The sequence below is a fragment of the Musa acuminata genome, chromosome BXJ1-9 (assembly GCF_036884655.1).
Source record: "Musa acuminata AAA Group cultivar baxijiao chromosome BXJ1-9, Cavendish_Baxijiao_AAA, whole genome shotgun sequence".
Classification (NCBI taxonomy): Eukaryota; Viridiplantae; Streptophyta; class Magnoliopsida; order Zingiberales; family Musaceae; genus Musa; species Musa acuminata.
In genome coordinates, this window is record NC_088335.1 from 44,377,203 (window position 1) to 44,397,854 (window position 20,652).

General features: G+C 38.6%; 2 protein-coding genes across 2 annotated transcripts; both read left to right on the plus strand.

Moving 5' to 3' along the window:
• The first annotated feature begins 6,787 nt into the window (after window positions 1–6,787).
• Window positions 6,788–11,553, plus strand: LOC135593707 (ATP-dependent zinc metalloprotease FTSH, chloroplastic-like). The gene is made up of 5 exons (XM_065083943.1): window positions 6,788–8,136; window positions 10,265–10,511; window positions 10,597–10,780; window positions 10,891–11,062; window positions 11,151–11,553. The coding sequence occupies exons 1-5, from the start codon at window positions 6,811–6,813 to the stop codon at window positions 11,370–11,372; spliced, it is 2,151 nt and encodes a 716-aa protein (XP_064940015.1). The 5' UTR covers window positions 6,788–6,810; the 3' UTR covers window positions 11,373–11,553.
• A 2,176-nt stretch (window positions 11,554–13,729) lies between these two features.
• On the plus strand, window positions 13,730–15,829 carry LOC103998816 (geraniol 8-hydroxylase). Its single transcript, XM_009420407.3, has 2 exons — window positions 13,730–14,718; window positions 15,040–15,829. The coding sequence occupies exons 1-2, from the start codon at window positions 13,777–13,779 to the stop codon at window positions 15,670–15,672; spliced, it is 1,575 nt and encodes a 524-aa protein (XP_009418682.2). The 5' UTR covers window positions 13,730–13,776; the 3' UTR covers window positions 15,673–15,829.
• Window positions 15,830–20,652: the final 4,823 nt, after the last annotated feature.

The window sequence follows — 20,652 nt, forward strand, 5'->3', positions numbered from 1 at the left end:
TGCACTATTTTTGGGATCAAATAAAAAACTGAGTAAGAAGCACAAATCTTTGCCAAAATCTGTCAGAATTTTTTGGACACCATTTAATTGCACCAAAATCTGATTAACATATATCACACATTTTCTATTTTGGAAGATTTTTTTTGATGTTTTATGAGTTTTTTCAATATGTAAAATAGAGAATCGGGTGAAATTTATACTTCCAATGGCCTAATTTTTTTAATTTAATATATTTTATAAAATAAATGATTATAACATATTTTAACTTATTACTTTATCAAAATTTATTTCAACTTTGATCCCAAAACTATTTTTGTATTCATATATTATAATTTTATAAGTTACTGAAAATATATTATCACTAAGCTGCTTTAAAAATACTTTGGATAATTAAAATTTTACTGTAATTGTTCTTGCCCATAACTATTGTGATATAGGTGGAAATTTATATGATTGAAGATTATGTCCAAATTGTTGGCATTTTGAAAACTTTTTTTCTTTTTTTATCGCTTTGTGTTAATTCAATTCTTACTTTCTTTCCTCTATCAGAGATAATGTGATACGATCATATTCTCATTGTATTCGATACTATTTACTTTCTATAGGAAATATTTTATTATTATAAGTCTTCTTGTATGTGTCAATTATATAAAAATATTTACAAAATGAATACGGATTATTATTACTATACCTAATAATAGTCATCGTATAAGAATATAAAATTCTCAAAATATATATAAATTTATTTTTGACTATATATATTGATAATTTTGAATTTTAAAATTTTCTCATCGTGCAGTCTCCATAATTAATTGGTTGGCGCTGATAGTGAGTTGGTGAGAAAAAATTAAAATTTTTAATTACTGATATATATGTATATATATACATATGTATGTAATCTTATTTTTTAATCTATTATTCAATGATAGGTGTTAGAAAATAAATAGATAAACAAGTTGTAGAAGAAGTTGATTGTTATTAACATATCCCCCTTCCTTTTATACAAGTTAGATGGGAGAATTTTCCTCAATAGGTTAGAGGATTTCCCTCAACAGAGTAGAGAGATTTCCTCAAACAGTTAGGGAAATCTCATCTACTTATCATGCCCCCGCAAGATGGTGCTCCGATCAAGGAGGCCAATCTTGGACTGAAGTAATGCAAAAAGTTTACGAGCTAGAGGCTTCGTAAATGAGTCGGCCAATTGATCAGCCGTATGAACATGAGAAACATGAAGTTGACGACGGACAACTTGATTGCGTACAAAGTGGAAGTCGATAGCAATATGTTTCATGCGGGAGTGGAATACCGGATTAGCGCACAGATAGGTATCTCCAATATTATCATAATATATTGTAGGGGTGGAATCGATGTTGAGTTCCTGGAGTAGATTCGTGATCCAATTGAGTTCTACAGTGGTAGCGGCAATGGCATGGTATTCAGCTTCAGTTGTAGACCGGGCGACAGTCTTTTGCTTCTTAGAACTCCAACTGATTGGATGAGCACCAAGGAAGATAATATACCCCGATGTGGATGTTCTATCATCAAGGTTACCTGCCCAATCAGCATCGGCAAAGGCATGAAGACGAAGTGGAGAGTGTTTGTGAAAAAAGAGACCATGATTTAGGGTCCCTTTAAGATATCGTAGAAGTCTCTTGACCGCAGACCAGTGTAGAGTATATGGTTGCTGCATAAACAATGATAATTTGTTGACAGCAAATGAGATGTCTGGACGCGTGAGAGCTAAGTATTGTAAAGAGCCAACAACTTGGCGGTATTGACTGGGTTCCATAGTAGGACTTCCATCCGACAATTTGAGAGAACCACTAGTAGAGATGGGGGTTGTAACTGCATTTGCATCCTGCATGTTTGTCTTTAATAACAAATCTTGAATGTACTTGCGTTGTGATAAAAGGAGACCGGAAGACGTGAAGGTAGCTTCGACGCCTAGAAAGTAGCTCAAGGGTCCGAGATCCTTAAGTGAGAATCGAGCTGCCAGTTGTTTGATGAACGCTTGGATGCTGATGGGATTGTTGCCTGTGACAATAATATCATCCACATATACTAGAATATACATTGTGTTTCTATGATGATGTTGCAGAAACAACGAAGTGTCAGATTTGGAGTTAAGAAAGCCGACAGAAGTAAAAAATGAGCTAAGTTCAGTGTACCAAGCTCTCGGAGCCTGACGAAGTCCATAAATGGCTTTCCGAAGTTTGCAAACATGCTGTGGATACTGAGGATGAGTAAAACCGGGGGGTTGTTGCATAAAAACATCTTCGGATAGAGATCCCTGTAGAAAGGCATTATTAACATCCAATTATCGTAATTTCCAGCCTTTAGTGGTAGCCAGACTCAAGATAAGCTGGATTGTGGTGGGTTTAACAACAGGACTAAACGTCTCAGTGAAATCAACTCCAGGTCGTTGATGAAACCCTTTGGCGACCAAGCGTGCCTTATATCGGGCAACAGAGCCATTTGGGTTCCGCTTAATTCTAAAGACCCACTTACACCCAATGATGTTTTGTGAAGGATAGAAAGGAATGAGATCCCACGTTGAATTATGCAGGAGGGCATTATATTACTCACTCATGGCAGTACGCCAATGTGGAGATTTTTGGGCTTGAGTGAAGGTGGTGGGTTCAACGTTGGGGGATGAGGAATTCATGGTAGCTTGTAGGTTAAGTACCTGACGAGGTTTAAAAATACCATGCTTAGAGCGAGTGGTCATAGGATGATTGGAGACGACAGGATTGGGAGGTGATGTTGGGTGAGGATCTGTGGCACAAGCCGGGTCAAGTGGAGACACGTCAGGGGCACTTGGGCGAGAAGGAGGTAAAGAGGATGGTTGTGTTTCGGAACATGAAGAGTGGAGTGGAGTAGGAACAGAGGAAACGGGCAAGTGTTGAACTGGAGTGATATAGTGTGGATCAGGAGGGGAGGAAGTAGACGAAGTCATGGGAGACTCGTCCAATTGGTCCGAAGGTATACTCCAGTGAGATAGTGAAGTGGTCCGTATGACAGGATATGGAAGGGTTTGGAAAGGAAAGTTAGACTCAACAAAGACAACGTGACGTGATCTGAAGATTTTGTGAGTGTGGAGATTATAGCAACGGAAAGCATTATGTTCAAGTGAGTAACCAATAAAGACGCAAGGAGTAGATCGAGATGTTAACTTATGAGAGGCATAGGGACATAACCAAGGATAACATAAACAACCGAACACTCGGAGTTTACGAAGGTTAGGGGGTTTGTGAAATAGTGTGTCAAAGGGGGACTGGTATTGTAGAACTGGTGTAGGCATTCGATTAATTAGGTAGACAGCAGTTTGAAAGGCTGCTATCCAAAAAGTTGAAGGCATGGAAGCCTGATGTAGAAGTGTGAGTCCAGTTTCTACTATATGCCGATGTTTGCGTTCGGCAGAACCAACTAGTTGAGGAGTATGTGGGGGAGATTTGAGGTGTTGAATGCCACAAGCTGAGAGATGGGATGCCAGGGCTTGATATTCACCGCCACCATCAGAGTAGACTGTTTTAATGGTAGACTGAAAATAGTTTTCGACCAACTTCTGAAAAGTGGAAAAAATACGAAAAACGTCAGATTTATGAGAAAGAGGATATATCCATGTGTACTTAGAGAAGTGATCTACAAAAATAACATAAAATCGAAACTTATCAAAAGATAAGATTGGAGTAGGACCCCAAACATCAGTATATATAATTTCAAAAGGTTTAGAGGAGGAAATAGAAGATGAGCCAAAAGGCTGCCGATGACTCTTATTACTAAGACAAGCATCACAATGCATCATAGAATTAGTGGACTTAAAAAGAGGAAGAGAGTGACGAGATAATAATTTCTGCTGAATAAAGGACGAGGGATGACCAAGCCGATGATGCCACACATCAATTGGAGCCGCAACAGAAGAATGAACAGTGGGCTGGGTTAATCGAGAGGCTGACAGCCATTCGTAAATATTGTCTTTATTCGGGCCTTGGACCAATGATGCCCCCGTGCTCAAGTCCTTAACAAGAAATGAATCAGGAAAGAATTTAATGGAGGTATTGTTATGTTTGCAAAATTGAGAAACAGAAATGAGGTTGCGTTTAATATGAGGGGCGCATAAAACATCATCGAGGGTAAATGTATTAGAGTCAGAATTAAGCGTTGTGGAACCAGTATGAGTTATAGGAAGTCCTTTACCATCACCGATGATGATATCTTCATCGCCGCCATAGGGATTGTGAAGAGACAAATTTTGAAGATCAGCGGTGATGTGATGAGAGGCACCAGAGTCGACAATCCAGTTGGACTGGCTAGGTGTCGGAGAAGTTAGGAGATTTGCCTGAGGCCAGTGTGACGGAACAGGGAGGCGGGGACGAGACCGGTAAACTTTAGCGGAGTGGCCGACTTTGTCACACAGTTGACAAACGACCCGTCTTTGATGGCTCGATAGGGCAGGACGCCAAGACGAATGATGGCTGGAGTTACCACTTTGCGAGAAGTGATGACTAGGAGGATAGGAGGGGTGTTGCATGGAACTCACAGAATCAAGAGGCGCATTAGCCAAACCTTGAGTGATGTTCGGCGAGTACCGAGTGCTCTTCCGTTTAGACTTGTGATTGATTTGGCAAGTCGCGTGCCCGAATTGCAGCAGCCAATTCCTTGTAGTCGGTGTCGAGACCATTGAGGGTATGAATGACAACCTCTTCGTCACATAGGGAATGACCTATCAAGGCTAAGTCATCAATGATAACCTTGATATGTTGTAGATAATCAGAGATAGTACTTCCCTCTTGTTTCGTCACCATAAGCTTGGATAGAAGACTGAGCTTGCGAGTACACGAATGATTTGCCAGGGTGGTTTGTAGTGTAGACCATGCATCGGCAGCTGTCACACATGAAGATATCAAGGGAGCAACGAATCCAGCAACTGAAGCTTGAATAGCTTGGAGGATGAGACGATCTTGACGTAGCTACAGTTTGTGAGCTGGATTGGGTACTGGATTGGGATCGCCGGGGATGTTGAGCATGGTTGGAGGGCAACTGAAAGAGCCATCAATGTAACCTAACAAGTCGTATCCAAATAAAAGATTAGAAAATTGAGCTCGCCAGGACGCATAGTTGCCACCCTTTGATAACTTAAAGGGGATCAGCGTGGCAACATTGATGGAGATAAGCCCTGTAGAAGAACAAGAAGTGGGAGTCCCTATAGGAACTGAAACATCAGAAGAAGTGAATGAAGACATTTTTTTTTCCCTTCGTGTTTTTTTTTTTTTTTTTTTTTATAGAGGAGATGCAGCGAACCTTGTGTGATACTCAGGTCACACAAGGTGGAGAATGAGGGAGGGGGCTGCTGTTGTAGATTGCTGTAGTAGATTGGGCAATCTACAACAATGCCCAAAGCTGGCAGTTGCTGTGGATTGCTGCTTGCTACAGCAGATTATAGAGGCTGCAGTTCGCCGGAAGATGGCCGCGAAAACTGCAGCGGTACTCAAGACTGCGGTTCGCTACTGTGGATTGCTGTTTGTTGCAGCAGATTGTAGAGGCTGCAGTTCGCCGGAAGATGGCAGCGAAAACTGCAGCGGTACTTAAGACTGCGGTTCGCTGTTGTGGATTGCTGCTTGCTGCAGCGGTACTCAAGGAAACTGTAGTGAGAGAAATATGCAGCAATTAGATGTATAGAGGAAAGCGATAATGAAAGCTGCTGCGGTAGAGGAAGGAAGATGCAGCGGTTGCGGCTGCTGCTGGCCGGGAAGCGGCTGCGACAGCGAAGGAGGAAGACGAGGCAGCTGTCGTTAAGCAAGGAAGACTGAGCGAGGAAGACACCGTCATTCGTCGTTCGTCACTATTGAGGAGGAGGACACCGCCGTTAAGGAGGCGCCGTTGTGTAGAGGGAAGCGTGTTACTGTGCTTCTTCAATGACTCCACTTGAGGCAGCGTGTTACTGTGGCTGCTTGGCTAACACACGACGATACTGCTATCGCCAAGGAGGAACTGCTCTGATACCATGTTAGAAAATAAATAGATAAACAAGTTGTAGAAGAAGTTGATTATTATTAACATATCCCCTTCCATTTATATAGGTTAGAAAGGAGAATTTTCCTCAAGTTAGAGGATTTCCCTCAAGAGATTTCCTCAAATAGTCAGGGAAATCTCATCTAATTATCAATAGGAAGATTAAAAAAAAAGAAATACATGATAACAAGATTCATGAATATTTTATTAATTTGGGAAATTAGAGTGTAGAGAGGCATCATGATTTTTTTATCCGTTCGTCAAGTATTCTTTAGATTAAAAGAATTTTATAATATAAATATTTAGTAAACCATGTCTCTTGAATTCAAGCGTTGGACAACTAAGAAAAATACATGAAAAGTTTAAATCATTAAAATGAAAATATTAAAATGGATAGGTTGTGTTATGAAAATTATAAAATATTAATGAGAATGCATAATTTTGATAAAAAAAATTGAAGGAGAATTGATCATAATGGTATAAATCTATTTATGTGATTACAAAAAAAAGAGAGAATTATTAGTCTTAAAATCCAAAGAAAAATGAACGCAACCCACACCACAACACAGTCGAAATCTCTTCCTCCCCCCTTTTCTTGGCCTCAAATTATTAATTGAAACCTCAGATTCCAAAACCCTCCCCAATCTCCAACTCTCGAAACGATTGGTCACGGCGACCTCCACGTGGCCCCACCTCCCCTCACACACCCAAACGCCTCCCTCTCGTTGCTCCCTCTTCGTACCGCTCTTATATACTCAGCTCCATAAACCTTGCTTCTTACTGCAAGCATCAGCCTCGATGGCGTACGCAACCCATCCTCTCCTCTCCTCCGCTCTCTTTGGCACCAATCTCCGCCCCAAAACCAAACCCATCCCTTCTCTCAATCCCTTCCTCCTCCCCAGAAGGCCCAGCTCCGTGCAATCATTCCTCGATCGTCACAACAGGAAGAGCCGCCCCGTCCTCCCCCCTTCTCCCACCGCTGCAGCCGCCGCCGCCGCTGCCTTCCTTCTCTCCTCCTCCCTCCCACCTTCCGCTATCGCTGACGACGTCGCCTCGGTTTCGCCTCCCCCCTCGTCGCCTCCCGTCCAGCTGGAGGCTGCCTCCAAGCCCGCTCCCCCCGCCTCCTCGAACCCCTTCTCCCAGTCTCTCCTCACCGCCCCGCGGCCGCAGGCCTCGCCTGACCTCCCCGATGGCTCCCAGTGGCGCTACAGCGAGTTCCTTAATGCCGTCAAGAGGGGCAAGGTCGAGCGCGTCCGGTTCAGCAAGGACGGCGGCCTGCTCCAGCTCACGGCCGTCGACGGTCGCCGGGCCGCCGTCGTCGTCCCCAACGACCCTGACCTAATCGACATCCTGGCGATGAACGGCGTGGACATCTCCGTCTCGGAGGGGGACGGCGGCAATGGCCTGTTCAATCTTATCGGGAACCTCATCTTCCCGTTCCTCGCCTTCGCCGGCCTGTTCTTCCTATTCCGCCGGGCCCAGGGCGGGCCCGGTGGCGGCCCGGGTGGGCTTGGCGGGCCGATGGACTTCGGCCGGTCCAAATCCAAGTTCCAGGAGGTCCCCGAGACCGGCGTCACCTTCGCCGATGTCGCCGGGGCCGACCAGGCCAAGCTCGAGCTGCAGGAAGTGGTGGACTTCCTGAAGAACCCGGACAAGTACACGGCTCTGGGGGCGAAGATCCCCAAAGGTTGCCTCTTGGTGGGCCCACCCGGCACCGGCAAAACGCTGCTGGCCCGAGCTGTGGCGGGAGAGGCCGGCGTGCCCTTCTTCTCGTGCGCGGCGTCCGAGTTCGTGGAGCTGTTCGTGGGTGTGGGGGCGTCGAGGGTCCGGGATTTATTCGAGAAAGCGAAGGCTAAGGCACCTTGCATTGTGTTCATCGATGAAATTGATGCGGTGGGAAGGCAGAGAGGGGCCGGGCTTGGCGGTGGCAACGATGAGAGGGAGCAGACCATCAATCAGCTCTTGACAGAGATGGATGGCTTCTCTGGGAACAGTGGGGTGATTGTTTTGGCAGCGACCAACAGGCCGGACGTGCTTGATTCGGCACTGCTACGGCCTGGAAGGTTCGATCGGCAGGTCACAGTGGATAGGCCTGATGTAGCTGGCAGGGTGAAGATCCTACAGGTTAGTTGGTATAATGTGGATACATTGAATCTTTATAATGGGCATTGTTTTAATGGTTTTTGATAATTTTGTACATGTTCTGCAGAATATTAGTTCACAGCTAGATGTTGTTTTGATGCTTTGTTAATGATGGTGTTCATGTTTTTGATAAAATTGCACATGTTTTGCAAAATAATTAGTTCTTAGGTGACTAAATTGTTCCCATATCATAAAAGTTGACCCAAATGAGCTTAAAAATGAACATCTCAAGGAAGAAAAAAATATATCTTGATGAAATGGGAACAGTGGATAGGCCTGATGTAGCTGGCTGGGTGAAGATCCTACAGGTTAGTTGGTATAATGTGGATACAGTGAATCTTTATTATGGGCATTGTTTTAATGGTTTTTGATAATTTTGTACATGTTCTGCAGAATATTAGTTCATAGCCAGATGTTGTTTTGATGCTTTGTTAATGATGGTGTTCATGTTTTTGATCAAATTGCACATGTTTTGCAAAATAATTAGTTCTTAGGTGACTAAGTTGTTTCCATATCATAAAAGTTTGACTCAAATGAGCTTAAGAATGAACATCTCAAGGAAGAAAAAAATATATTTCTTGATGAAATCTTGCTTGCTTTTGGGATTCCATCATGCATTATTCCTTCATGTTCTGGTTCCTAACTAATTCGGTCCATGAAATGGGAGGCTGATCTGAAGTAAATATGCAGCAATTGAGACTGTTAAGATTGTAAGTGATCATCATGATGAAGCTTCAGCTACCAGTGCTCCTGATTCTATTTTTATCAAAGTTTTAAATTTTACATGATCGCAAACAGCTAGCGATAAATGAAGATGTAATTTGATCTATTTGATTTGTGCTGTTACTATTATTTGGCTGATTCGTCCAGGCAGAAATGTCTCTGTTATTTTAAGATATTGATGAATACTAAGTTCTCTATTAATGCTTCGAACAGACACTTATTTGAGTTCATTGTTTTACCTTATGACAAATTTCTAATGTAACTATGTTAAAATATGACTAATTTGTTGTGAGTTTGTACTTTAGCATCACTGCTGCATGCAGTGTTTCTGACCTGTTGTATAGATGGCACTTTCTTTTGTATTTCCAAGTAGAATTTCTAATTTCGGTGTTATATCTATGTGTTTGATGTGAAACTTAAGAATACTTGCTTTGATGCTGCCCTCAAACATAGATTTCTTTTGTTTGGACTAAATGATAAATCACTGATGTGAAGGTTTTTACTGCTTTGGGAGGTTTAGACTTGAGAAGTAGTTACTAATAATCATCTAGCAAAGCATGAAATGGATTAAGGAACATGTGCACATTATGTAAAATAAATTGAGAATCAGAAATATAAAAAAATCAATGTTAGGCTTCATTACAGGATTAGTAGGAGATTTCTTGAAGAGTCTCAACCAACAAGGGGACTCAACAACCTTGAGACTTTATATCGTTAATTATATACTATTATATAAATTTATTATAGCTTTCTTACTTTCTTGGATTGCACCAAGCCTTGTTTTTAGAACTCATCTTGAGTGACCGTTGAGAATGAACTTGAATACACGACTGTTGCCTCTACTTGAAAGTCTACCTCATTCAATGATTAAAAGAAAAAAAAGAAACTTTTTGGTACCATACTGGGACTTGGTTGTGGGATATAAATGCATCATTAGTTTTAATGATTATTCTTGTACTTTCAAATTTTAAACATATTCCACCATTTTAGTTTTTGTTGTAGCAACTACACTGGAAAATTGTGTGTATATATATGTATAAACAATTTGGTGGATATCTGGCTTAATATTTGGTTATTATAGTTGAAGACAATTTTTTGCAAACTTTATTTTCGGTGATATTGTAGACGATGCCCTTATCTTACATCTGCTAGGTGTTAATATGTTAAGTCAGCATATCCTTGTGAGTACCTTCGACACTTGAAAAGTTGTAGAGCATAACCAAAGCATTTCTGCATAATGTGAATATGGTCCTTGACCACTGTATAAGTTTGTGGTTTGTTTAGTTGAAGATATAATTTAATCCTTTATGATTTTCCTGAATAATGGATACTAGCCAGTAGATGATACCTGTTGTAGAGTTTTTAAGAACTTTTATTCTATTTCCAGGTTCATTCAAGAGGAAAGGCACTTGCTAAGGATGTAGATTTTGAAAAAATTGCTAGAAGAACCCCGGGATTCACTGGAGCCGACTTGCAAAACCTGATGAATGAAGCAGCTATTCTTGCAGCCAGACGCGACCTTAAAGAAATAAGCAAGGATGAGATCTCAGATGCTCTAGAGAGAATAATTGCAGGGCCCGAAAAGAAAAATGCAGTTGTCTCAGATGAGAAGAAGAAGCTTGTAGCGTACCATGGTATACTGTTGCACGAACTTAGTCTAAACTCTCGCTGCATGCCTTGAGGTCAAAAAAATTGAGAGATCCTGTATGTTCTTTGCAGAGGCTGGACATGCCCTTGTGGGTGCACTCATGCCTGAGTATGATCCGGTTGCCAAGATCTCCATCATCCCTCGAGGTCAAGCTGGTGGGCTTACATTCTTTGCCCCGAGCGAGGAAAGGCTTGAGTCAGGACTTTACAGCAGAAGCTACCTAGAGAATCAAATGGCTGTTGCCCTCGGTGGAAGGTTGGAAAAAGAAGCATGGATATTCCAAACTTTTCCCACTCCTCTCATTTAGATTAAGATTTTATGTACAATTAACATTCTATCACTCATGTATAGCTGCTGCATTTCAGGGTGGCAGAGGAGGTAATTTTTGGGGAAGAGAAAGTCACAACAGGAGCTTCAAATGACTTCATGCAGGTTTCACGAGTGGCAAGACAAATGGTTGAGAGGCTTGGATTCAGCAAAAGAATTGGGCAGGTTGCGATAGGCGGACCTGGTGGTAATCCGTTCTTAGGTCAACAGGTATTTAAACATTAATAATTCGAATAATGTTTCTTAACCTGCATGTTTAGGCTTGCACTGATAATGGCGTGTATGTCGATTTTGACAGATGTCATCTCAAAAGGATTATTCCATGGCAACTGCTGATGTGGTGGATTCTGAGGTTAGAGAGCTTGTGGAGAGGGCTTATGCCAGGGCCAAGCAAATCATTACCACTCACATTGATATCCTTCATAAGCTGGCACAACTTCTCATTGAGAAGGAGACCGTTGATGGAGAGGAGTTCATGAGCCTGTTTATTGATGGCAAAGCAGAATTATATGTTGCATGACCTAACCAATACCCTTAAGTTTTCCCTGTTGTTGAATTATGTTCACAACACATTCAAGTAAAAAAAAAAAAGCAAGTGAATAATTAGATTGACATAGCTATGATGCATTTTGTATATACATCCTATTTTTCTTATCTTGATAATGGAGATTCAGTAAATACTGCTGAGCTATTATGAACTACTAAGCTTCCTTGTTTCATTTTGTGGTCTTTTGATGCATTTTAAAAATCATAACGGAATATTTCTTCTAATGATTATTTGATTGACATGTACATGGTTGTATCTTTGGCTTTCTTCTCTTTTGAGAATTGGCAATGGAAGACAGAAATAGAGATGGTATTGTTCTTGATATTGTAACATTGTAAACATGTGGATGTCCAATTTTGTGCTCAACCTTGTTGCTTTTGTTTTGGTAATATGGGAGTCCTTTTACATGTTTTAGCATTCAAAAAGCAATTTGCTCTCTTTGTGATGTTTTTAGTCTAAACTACTTGCAATTTGCTTAATCTTCTTGTTCTATCTCTCTCACCATGGCCAAGGGGAGACATTTTTCCTATCAGTGGCTGCACCAAAAATATTGGTCTGAACTTTATGATACCAGGTTTTTTTTTGTATCAATTTAACTTAAGATGAACAAATCTATCACTGAATATTTTGTGTTACTGATATGTCATACTTGCTAAAAATTCTTCTACAGTGCACAAGAAAATAATGACAACTAGGATATTATAATTTACAATTTTTAAGTTTAGTTTTGGTTGTATATTTTTATTCAATGAAGTGGATCAAACTTGAGTTCCTTGTATTGTTTCCATAATTTTTACTCACATTAGACTATAATTTTGATCTTTTGGTGATGATGTGTTCTTCTTTGCAAAGATAAAGAAGTTATATGAGTTTAGGATCTTATGATAGTTTAACATAATTATATTTAGTTATTGATTTGATAATGATATTATCAAATACAATTAATACAATAACAATAACAAAACTGTAAATTTTAATTATTTAAGATAGGCAAATACAATTAATAAATTTTATATTTATAAATATAATTACTAAAATAAAGGTAGTTCCAAATATTACCAAACTGTTAATAACAAGTGCTGAACTTTTCCTAAACAAAAGCAGTCATCCAAAACATAGATCTTTTTCGAAGGAGAGTTGGTACAAAAAGATACTGCTCTGAGGTTGTGTTCCTCCCTGTCCTTTCTCCTATTTCACTTCCCTCTCCCTTAGAGCTTTCTCCTACCTTGCCTCGCCTGCACCAGACGCGGTAGGCTGTTGCTCCATGTCGAGGCTCTTCCACCACAATAGCACAAAAAAACCGAGCTCAGCGGCCACCACTCATCCATGATAAAAATCTCTTTGATCTTGTTATCTTCTGCCATGATCAGCTTCACAAACCTGACATCCACAAAAGTGTTGCGTTGATCAGCGTTTGCACCCACCACCTCCTATGCCACAGATAGAAGCAGCACCTTTAAAGCTTTTGCTGATGATAAATTAATTATAATCATTCACCGGTTTATGTTAGATACGGAGGATTAGAAATGATGTCTTACAAAATTGCTCTTTTAGTTCTTTTGTTTACTTTTTTTTTTATTTAGTTCTGAATTATGATATTGTTTACCTCTCAAAATACTCATTGAAAAAATATACAGTAAAAAAATATAGAGATGATGATGATTTGGGCCTTATTCTCATGCATGATATTGGTAATCTTTTATTTGCTAGTTAATAGATGGCTCAATAAAAAAAAAATATATCTTTTTTTCATGAAATTATAGATGGATCCATGGTCTGTAAGCTGAGATGAAGCATGTTATTATTGAATCCAATTCTAAAACCTTAATCAATTCCGAAAAGAGAGTTAATTTATGTCTGAGAACATATATATATATATATATATATATATAAACTTAAGTGGTAATGGTCCAAGTGCTTAGTAAACAATAGATGAAAATTATATTTTAAATATGTATTGGTGCTTCATAAAATTGTATTTCAAAAGTTAATTTAATATTATATGATAAATATATCATTATAATATTTATTCAAAATAAATAAATAATTTTTTATTTAAATTAATAAGTCTCACACACACAGTGTTCAGATTTTTATATGTATTTTTGGATAAGAATTATGGCGGGCGAGCGTTGTACTCGAACGACTCCCAGCCATTCAATTCTACTCCACCAAGTCCACATCACGACCTTTTCCCGTCCTTATCCTTTTCACCAGAAGCAGACCGGTCACATGACTGGTTCAGCTTTTGCCACGCGGCACAATTTCGACCATGTTTTCTTCTTCTGCCGTACTCCGTAGTCCGTCGTCATATGGCGGCCACTTGTCTGCGTCCATCAGTATGTAGTATTTAGATCCGCCATCTCCCGCCGCATCGATGAAGGCAGCAGTTCCTCTCATGGCATCTGCAACGGACTACGAAGTCGCTGCCTCGCAGCAACAGAGTGACATATTTCTCATCGTTTCTCTCATCATCGTCGTCTCTTCTGCCGTCTTCTTATTGAGATGGACGAGGAGACAAGGCAGCCCACCCCTGCCTCCGGGACCCGTCGGCCTGCCGCTCCTCGGCAGCCTTCTCTCCCTCGAACCCGACCTGCACCGCTACTTCGCCCGCCTCGCCCGCGCCTACGGCCCCGTCTTCAGCCTCCGTCTCGGGACCAGGCTCTGCGTCGTCCTCTCCTCTCCGGCCGCCGTCCGGGAGGCGCTCAAGGACCACGATGTCATCTTCGCCAACCGTGATCCCCCGGCCACCGCCGTCCCGGGAACACAGCATGGTTTGCTCTGGAGCCCCCATGGCACTCTCTGGCTCACGCTCCGCAAGGTGACCGTGCGGGAGTTCATCGGCGGCGGCGGCCGCAACGAGGCTGTCCGCTCGCTGCTGCGGCGCGAGGTGCGGCGAGCCATCGCTCGCCTTCGTGCCCGCGAGGGGGAGCCGGTGGAGGTGTGGGAGCTGGTCTTCTCGACGGCACTCAACGTGTTGACGAGCATGCTGTGGGGGGAGCTGTCGGAAGATGGCGATGTGTCAATGAAGTTCCGGGCGGTGGTGGAGGGAGTCTTAGAGTTGCTGGCGGCGCCCAATGTGTCGGACTTCTTTCCGGTGCTGGCGGCGCTGGATTTGCAGGGGATGGGGAGACGGATGAAGCGGTTGTGGGATCGTTACGATGTGCTCTGGAAAAAGTTTGTGGAGGAGAGTGGGAGAAGGGGTGAAGAGGATGAGGGAAAGGGTGGTAAGGCCTTCTTGCAGGTGATGGTGGAGGTTTTAGAGAGAAGAGATCAGAAGGACCCACTCACCATGGATCATGTCAAGGCACTGTTTTTGGTATTGTTTCATCTTTCCACACCTGCAACTATTGGTAACACAAATATTCAAGCATTTTCCTTTCTGATCAACGTAGGGTAGCTCTTCTTTTCTTTTTCTTGTTTTTCTGAGTCAATTTTTATTATTATATTAACTTAAAATACTTAAATTAAAATTAATAATCATATATTTATTAGATCCTTTAAAAAAAAAAAAGTACGCAAGATAAATCTTCGTCGTGAAGAGCATGAATGATGTAGCTGAAAGGAAGTAATTTTCATGAAATATATACCTGTTTCTACGAACAAATGCATGGATGATATCAATTAACTGAATTCACAGGAACTCATACTTGGTGTGACGGACACCACTCCGACTACGATAGAGTGGGCGATGGCGGAACTGATGCGCAACCCTGACATCATGAGGAAGATCCAAGACGAGCTCGACGCAGTGGTGGGGAAGGAAAGAGCATTGGAAGACTCGGACGTGCCCAAGCTGGAGTACCTTCGTGCAGTCACGAAAGAGACACTACGGTTACACCCAGTGGCTCCGCTCCTCCTTCCTCGCTCGCCGACCTCACCTTGCACCGTGGGCGGATACACCATTCCCAAGGGCTCCAAGGTCTTCGTAAACGTTTGGATGATTCAAAGAGACGCCGCCATTTGGGGGGAGGATGCTATGGAGTTCAGGCCGGAGAGGTTTCTGACAGCTGCAGATGACAAGTACGAGTTCCGTGGCACTAACTTCGCTTATCTGCCATTTGGATCAGGGAGGAGGATGTGTGTTGGGATCTCTCTAGCAGAAAAGATGGTGACGCACATGTTGGCTTCCTTCCTGCATTCCTTTCGCTGGCAACTTCCAGAGGGGGAGAAGCTTAAGCTCGGTGAGAGGTTTGGAATTGCGTTGAGGAAGGCTGAACCACTTGTTCTTGTTCCAACCACGAGATTTGATGATCCAGATCTCTATAGTTAACTCAAAGGGAGAAATATTCCATGGCACGTAAAATGTTGTATCTCAAGACTCATTGTAATATTTTGGCTGTTGGCATCTGATTCCATGCAATCTGCTCAATTATCTATGGTCAGTGTAATTTTCTCTGTGAAAGTAAACTATTTATGAGGTCATGCAATTTTTTTTCTTTTTCCTAGAAATTTTTTGTTCTACAGTCAATCCAAGGTAATTTTTGTATATTAAATTAGAATATTTTATATATGATTACTAAATTAGAATCTTCTATAGCTTTGTAAAGAGACCCAGTAATTACTGTCTCTTTGATTCATGGAAGAAAGCTTTTTTAAGATATTGATTTATAATTAAATGGGAATGATTTAATTATATGATGTGACTAACTTAATGTTTATATTGATTTCAGGATTTTTTAGACTCTAATTTGACATTAAAAACCTCCTCAGATTTCCTTTTGAAAATAATAAAAATAATATATTTATCTTTCTAATTTGAGTTGAAGTGAACATATCTCAAATGATGATTACAATGATTTATGGTTACACATATTTTTACATCTACCTTAAGACAAACTATTTATTGTAGGGAATATTGAAACTATTGGTTTTGGAATAGAATAAACTATTGGTTGTTAGAATAGCAAATGGCCAATTTGCTATTCTAACAAACAAATAAACATATATTTATTTTAAATATAAAAAAATTATCCTTTCCAAAAATTAAATAATAACTAGTTGGGGTTATTTTGGGAAAAGAAATCCTATAAAATCTATAAATACCTCCAAACTTCTCAGTCTTCCTCACACCAATTCATCAAGCAATCATAACTCTCTTTAATTGTAATCTTCTTTGCAATGGCAATTTCTCCCTCTCCTAAGCTCTACCTCAAATTCAATAACAAGTGAAAGTTCAATGCATCAAACCTCAACATTTATGATCGAGGATAATTTCGAAGGTCTGATTGTACTTACTCAAGAAAGCTAACATTTCACTATAAAATAAGAGGAAGATGATCCAAAATTATGATGGCTTGTTTTATTTAGGTCAAGATGTGAGTTGATTGTGATGATAAGTCGACTTTGTAATATGTAGATAAATACTTGATCTTATATGGACTTAATCAATGGTTCGGTTTGAATTGATCTAAGTTTTGAAAACTGGAATCATCAATTCCAAAATTATCGATTTGATGATATTTTTTTTTATAAAATATAGATGGATTGGTAAACTGTTGGGCTCAATGATGACCGTACTTAGGAGTATTTTAATTATTTTATAAATAAAAATATATAAAATAAATTTGAACAACAAAAAGAAGATTTGCCCTTTCCAACAACCACATCTAGTTTTAAAGGTATTTAAAAAAAAAAATTAAAACTCTATAAATACTCCTTAAAATCTCTTAAATTTTCTCACACCTTGATCATACACTCATTCACGTTTGAGCGCTCTTAAACTCTCTTTTAAACTCTTTTTATTATTTTCTTGATTCGATGACAAGTGAAAATCACAACTTCACAACCAAGAAGCCTTTCAAAAATACAATCATGATAACTCAAGAAAGCAACACTTAGACTCAACATCATTAATATTAATGACCAAAATCAAGTCGGCCATATTCAATTTATACTTCAAGAAAATTCTAAATGCTAATATCTCATTCTATGTCGTATGCAATTAGTGTACTTAAGTTTTCAAGTTCAAAAAAGGAGGAGGATATAGAACATTCCAAAAGCATATTGAAAAAAAACATCAAATGTAAACTAGTGCGAAGAGAAGTCAAATTTAAATTTTTGGATACCTTACTTTTACCATTTTTTAATTTTTCTGTTGAAAAAAATCATGAAGCATTAACTAGATTATTCATCGTTGAACATTTATCTTTCAATTACGGTAAAAAAAATAAATTTATTTATTATTGTTAAGAGGTTTTAAATCCCACCACATAAGTTCCTCGTACCACTATTACTCACAAATTATATAATCTTTATTAAAAAATTTCGAGCTTGGGATGATCATGTTTACATTTGTACTAATATTTAGAGTGATCACTAACAAATGCATTCCTACATGCGAGTCACTTGTTATTGGATAGATAATGATTGGATCATGTAAAAACATATTATTGCTTTTAGAGTTTTGGAAGAACGACAAATAACCAATAATATTTATAGAATGATAAAAAAAAATTTCAAAGAATATTATTTGATTTTAAAAAAATTTCAATTGGTTTTGATAATCAGTCGACAAATATAGTTTTTATTCTAGAATTATAAGTAGTTTGTCAACCTGCTTTTGATGGTATCTTTTTCCATGTTAAATGTGTTTATCATATTTTGAATTTATGTGTACAAGATGGACATAAATCTTTTGAAAATTTTCTTTCGCAAGCTATTGCATTCTTGTGGGGTCATCCATAATTAATGAAAGAATGAGACAGATTTTATAATTTAAATGACAAAAGACCCAAAAGATTTAAATATTCCTACTCGACGAAATTCCATATATGAATTGCTAAAGAATCTTTTGAATATAAAGAACTATTATGTATTTTCATTGAAAATAATATTAGATAAGTTTGTTTATATCAATAGCATTGGAATGTATGTGAAAAAATTTTAAAAAAATTAAAAGTTTTTAATAATGTAGTGTTTATTATCCTATTACATATATTTTTAGTTGTTTGTATTAATATTATTGATGTATTAGAAGAATATAAAAATGATGATCATTTAAAAATAACAATAATAACTATAAAATTAAAATGGATAAATTATTTTCTTAAAGTTTCAGTAGTTTATTTAGTTGCATGTGTTTTTTATTCTCGTATTAGATTAGATGGCTTAGGTGATTATTTATCAATTTATTATGAAAGTTTAAGAGTAGATATTAATATTTGTAATCAAATTAGAGATATTAAAAAATTAGTCAATAACTTATAAATGACCATTATAGTGCTAATTATAGTAAAGAACAAGTTAGTAGGGGTAGTAAGTCTTTAAGTGAGAAAAAATATTAGTATAAAGATTAAAAAAAAATCAAGGGGATCCTAAAATATGGTAGACTTGATATGGACACGCAACCTACCATATCTTTTCAAGTGTGGACGTGATTATGAGCTTTGTCACCATGGCTTATCATGTACACGTCTACTTTTGCATTTGATTTGCTACCTGCACGAAGAAAAATCTTAGCAACGTAAGCAATTTGTCATAAAAATAAGATTATTTTTATAATTAAAATTCTCTAATATCCTAGTTCTTAAATTTAAAATTTTATATTAAAATTTTTATAATTAGACCTATCTCGGTCTTTAAACTTAAAAAATTTATATTAAAATTCCTATGATTATGAAAGTAAAATATTTAACCTCATTTATCCTAACATCATCCGTTTTATCGACGAAAGATATAGCTTGAGTCAAAATTATTTTTATGTCCATCGTTTTTGTGTCATTCATGACATCGATAAAGTCTACTGCTGCATCGTTCTCACCTACCACCATCACAATAATCACCCATAATGTCATGTTGTCTATCATTTTTGTATTATTTATGTACGTGTTGTCACATGCTATATTTTTCATCAGTAAAACCGAATAAATGAGGTTAAATATTTCACTTTCATACCTATAGAGATTTCTATATAATTTTTTTAAGTTTAAGTACCTAAAACGTTTAATTATAGAGATTTTAATATATATTTTTTAAATATAATGATCGATATACTAAAGAAGTCTAATCGAATTAAAAATAATACCAGTGGTTCATAATGATGTTTAATCTTCCTTTACATCATTATAATCATACCAGTGGTCACGCCATCGAAGAGCTATAATAAGTTGATGTATTAGTTAGCAAATGGATGAGAAATAATATTAAATTTGAAAGGTGATGGTTCAAACTTAATAAATTAATTATTTTATTAAGTTAGATATATGACATGTTATTATTGAGAACGTTATAAGTTTTTAAGTGAGTAAGATTAAATAATCGATTCATGATAATTAGAACGATGATCACTATTTTATATTTGTGGCACCGACTCAATAGATTAATAGAATAGTTATTCCATTAGAGCCACACGATCCAACATGCAAAACTGATAAGATAATTATTGGGTCCATGGATTCGTCCTTGAGCTGTTCGACAAAAGGAACAAATCGGATTGTGCTGTCAACTTGGATTCACGTGTTAGCTCTGTGTCCGATGATTCAGGTTGGACAAATTAATCCAAGTATGTATGCAATCCATGAGATGGAATCACAGCCTGGCGATGTGCTTCGACTGTTCCCAGACTCATCTTTCAACTCTTCGACACAGTAACTATCGAATCCTATTGATTGCACCGTCAACTTCTATCTCCTTCTGGTCCAAACCCACGCTTTTCAGGGTTCACATTGGCCAAATCAAAGTTTAGATAAGACTCATATTATTCAATGACATGATTGAGGGCTGCTATTCTTTTCTCGTGCTTTGGTTTCCTGTGCTGATGGGTCAGTCAAACTTGATCGTCCATCTAATGGGGACAAAAGAGACGAGCTCCTTTTGTGTCTTGTCTTTGTGGTCTTGAGCATTGATATCTATCTCATGCTGAAACTGAAGATAGGGGCTTTGAAGGATTGTTGATCTCCAAGTAACGGTGTTAAAGAAAATTTATAGATATACCGTACATTATGTAGAGTCTTTTGTGAGTGAGAGAATATATTTGTGCGTGAAAGAGTTCTTCCAGCATCCTCTTATTCTTATCCTATGAGAAGGTAATTCTCGTAAGAACATCATCAGCATTATTCTACGTTTTGATTTGATAGTATTTAGATGAGTTGGAGAGAGCAGAGTAACTTCTTCCGATACCATCTCTCATGCTAACGTAATTTGTTTAGGCACCATAGTGTTTTTTTATTTATCTTATCCTCCATCAACACTAAAATCCTTTTATTTTTTTACTTATGTTGACTCGGATAGTATCCACCTATCAAATACTTGA

Excerpts from the sequence above, each read along its gene's own strand:
- LOC135593707 (XM_065083943.1), top strand. The coding sequence starts at position 6,811 with ATGGCGTACGCAACCCATCCTCTCCTCTCCTCCGCTCTCTTTGGCACC. Across the intron at positions 10,781-10,890 it reads GCTGTTGCCCTCGGTGGAAG|GGTGGCAGAGGAGGTAATTT; the intron begins GTTGGAAAAAGA and ends GCTGCATTTCAG. Across the intron at positions 11,063-11,150 it reads ATCCGTTCTTAGGTCAACAG|ATGTCATCTCAAAAGGATTA; the intron begins GTATTTAAACAT and ends CGATTTTGACAG.
- LOC103998816 (XM_009420407.3), top strand. The coding sequence starts at position 13,777 with ATGAAGGCAGCAGTTCCTCTCATGGCATCTGCAACGGACTACGAAGTC. Across the intron at positions 14,719-15,039 it reads ATGTCAAGGCACTGTTTTTG|GAACTCATACTTGGTGTGAC; the intron begins GTATTGTTTCAT and ends CTGAATTCACAG.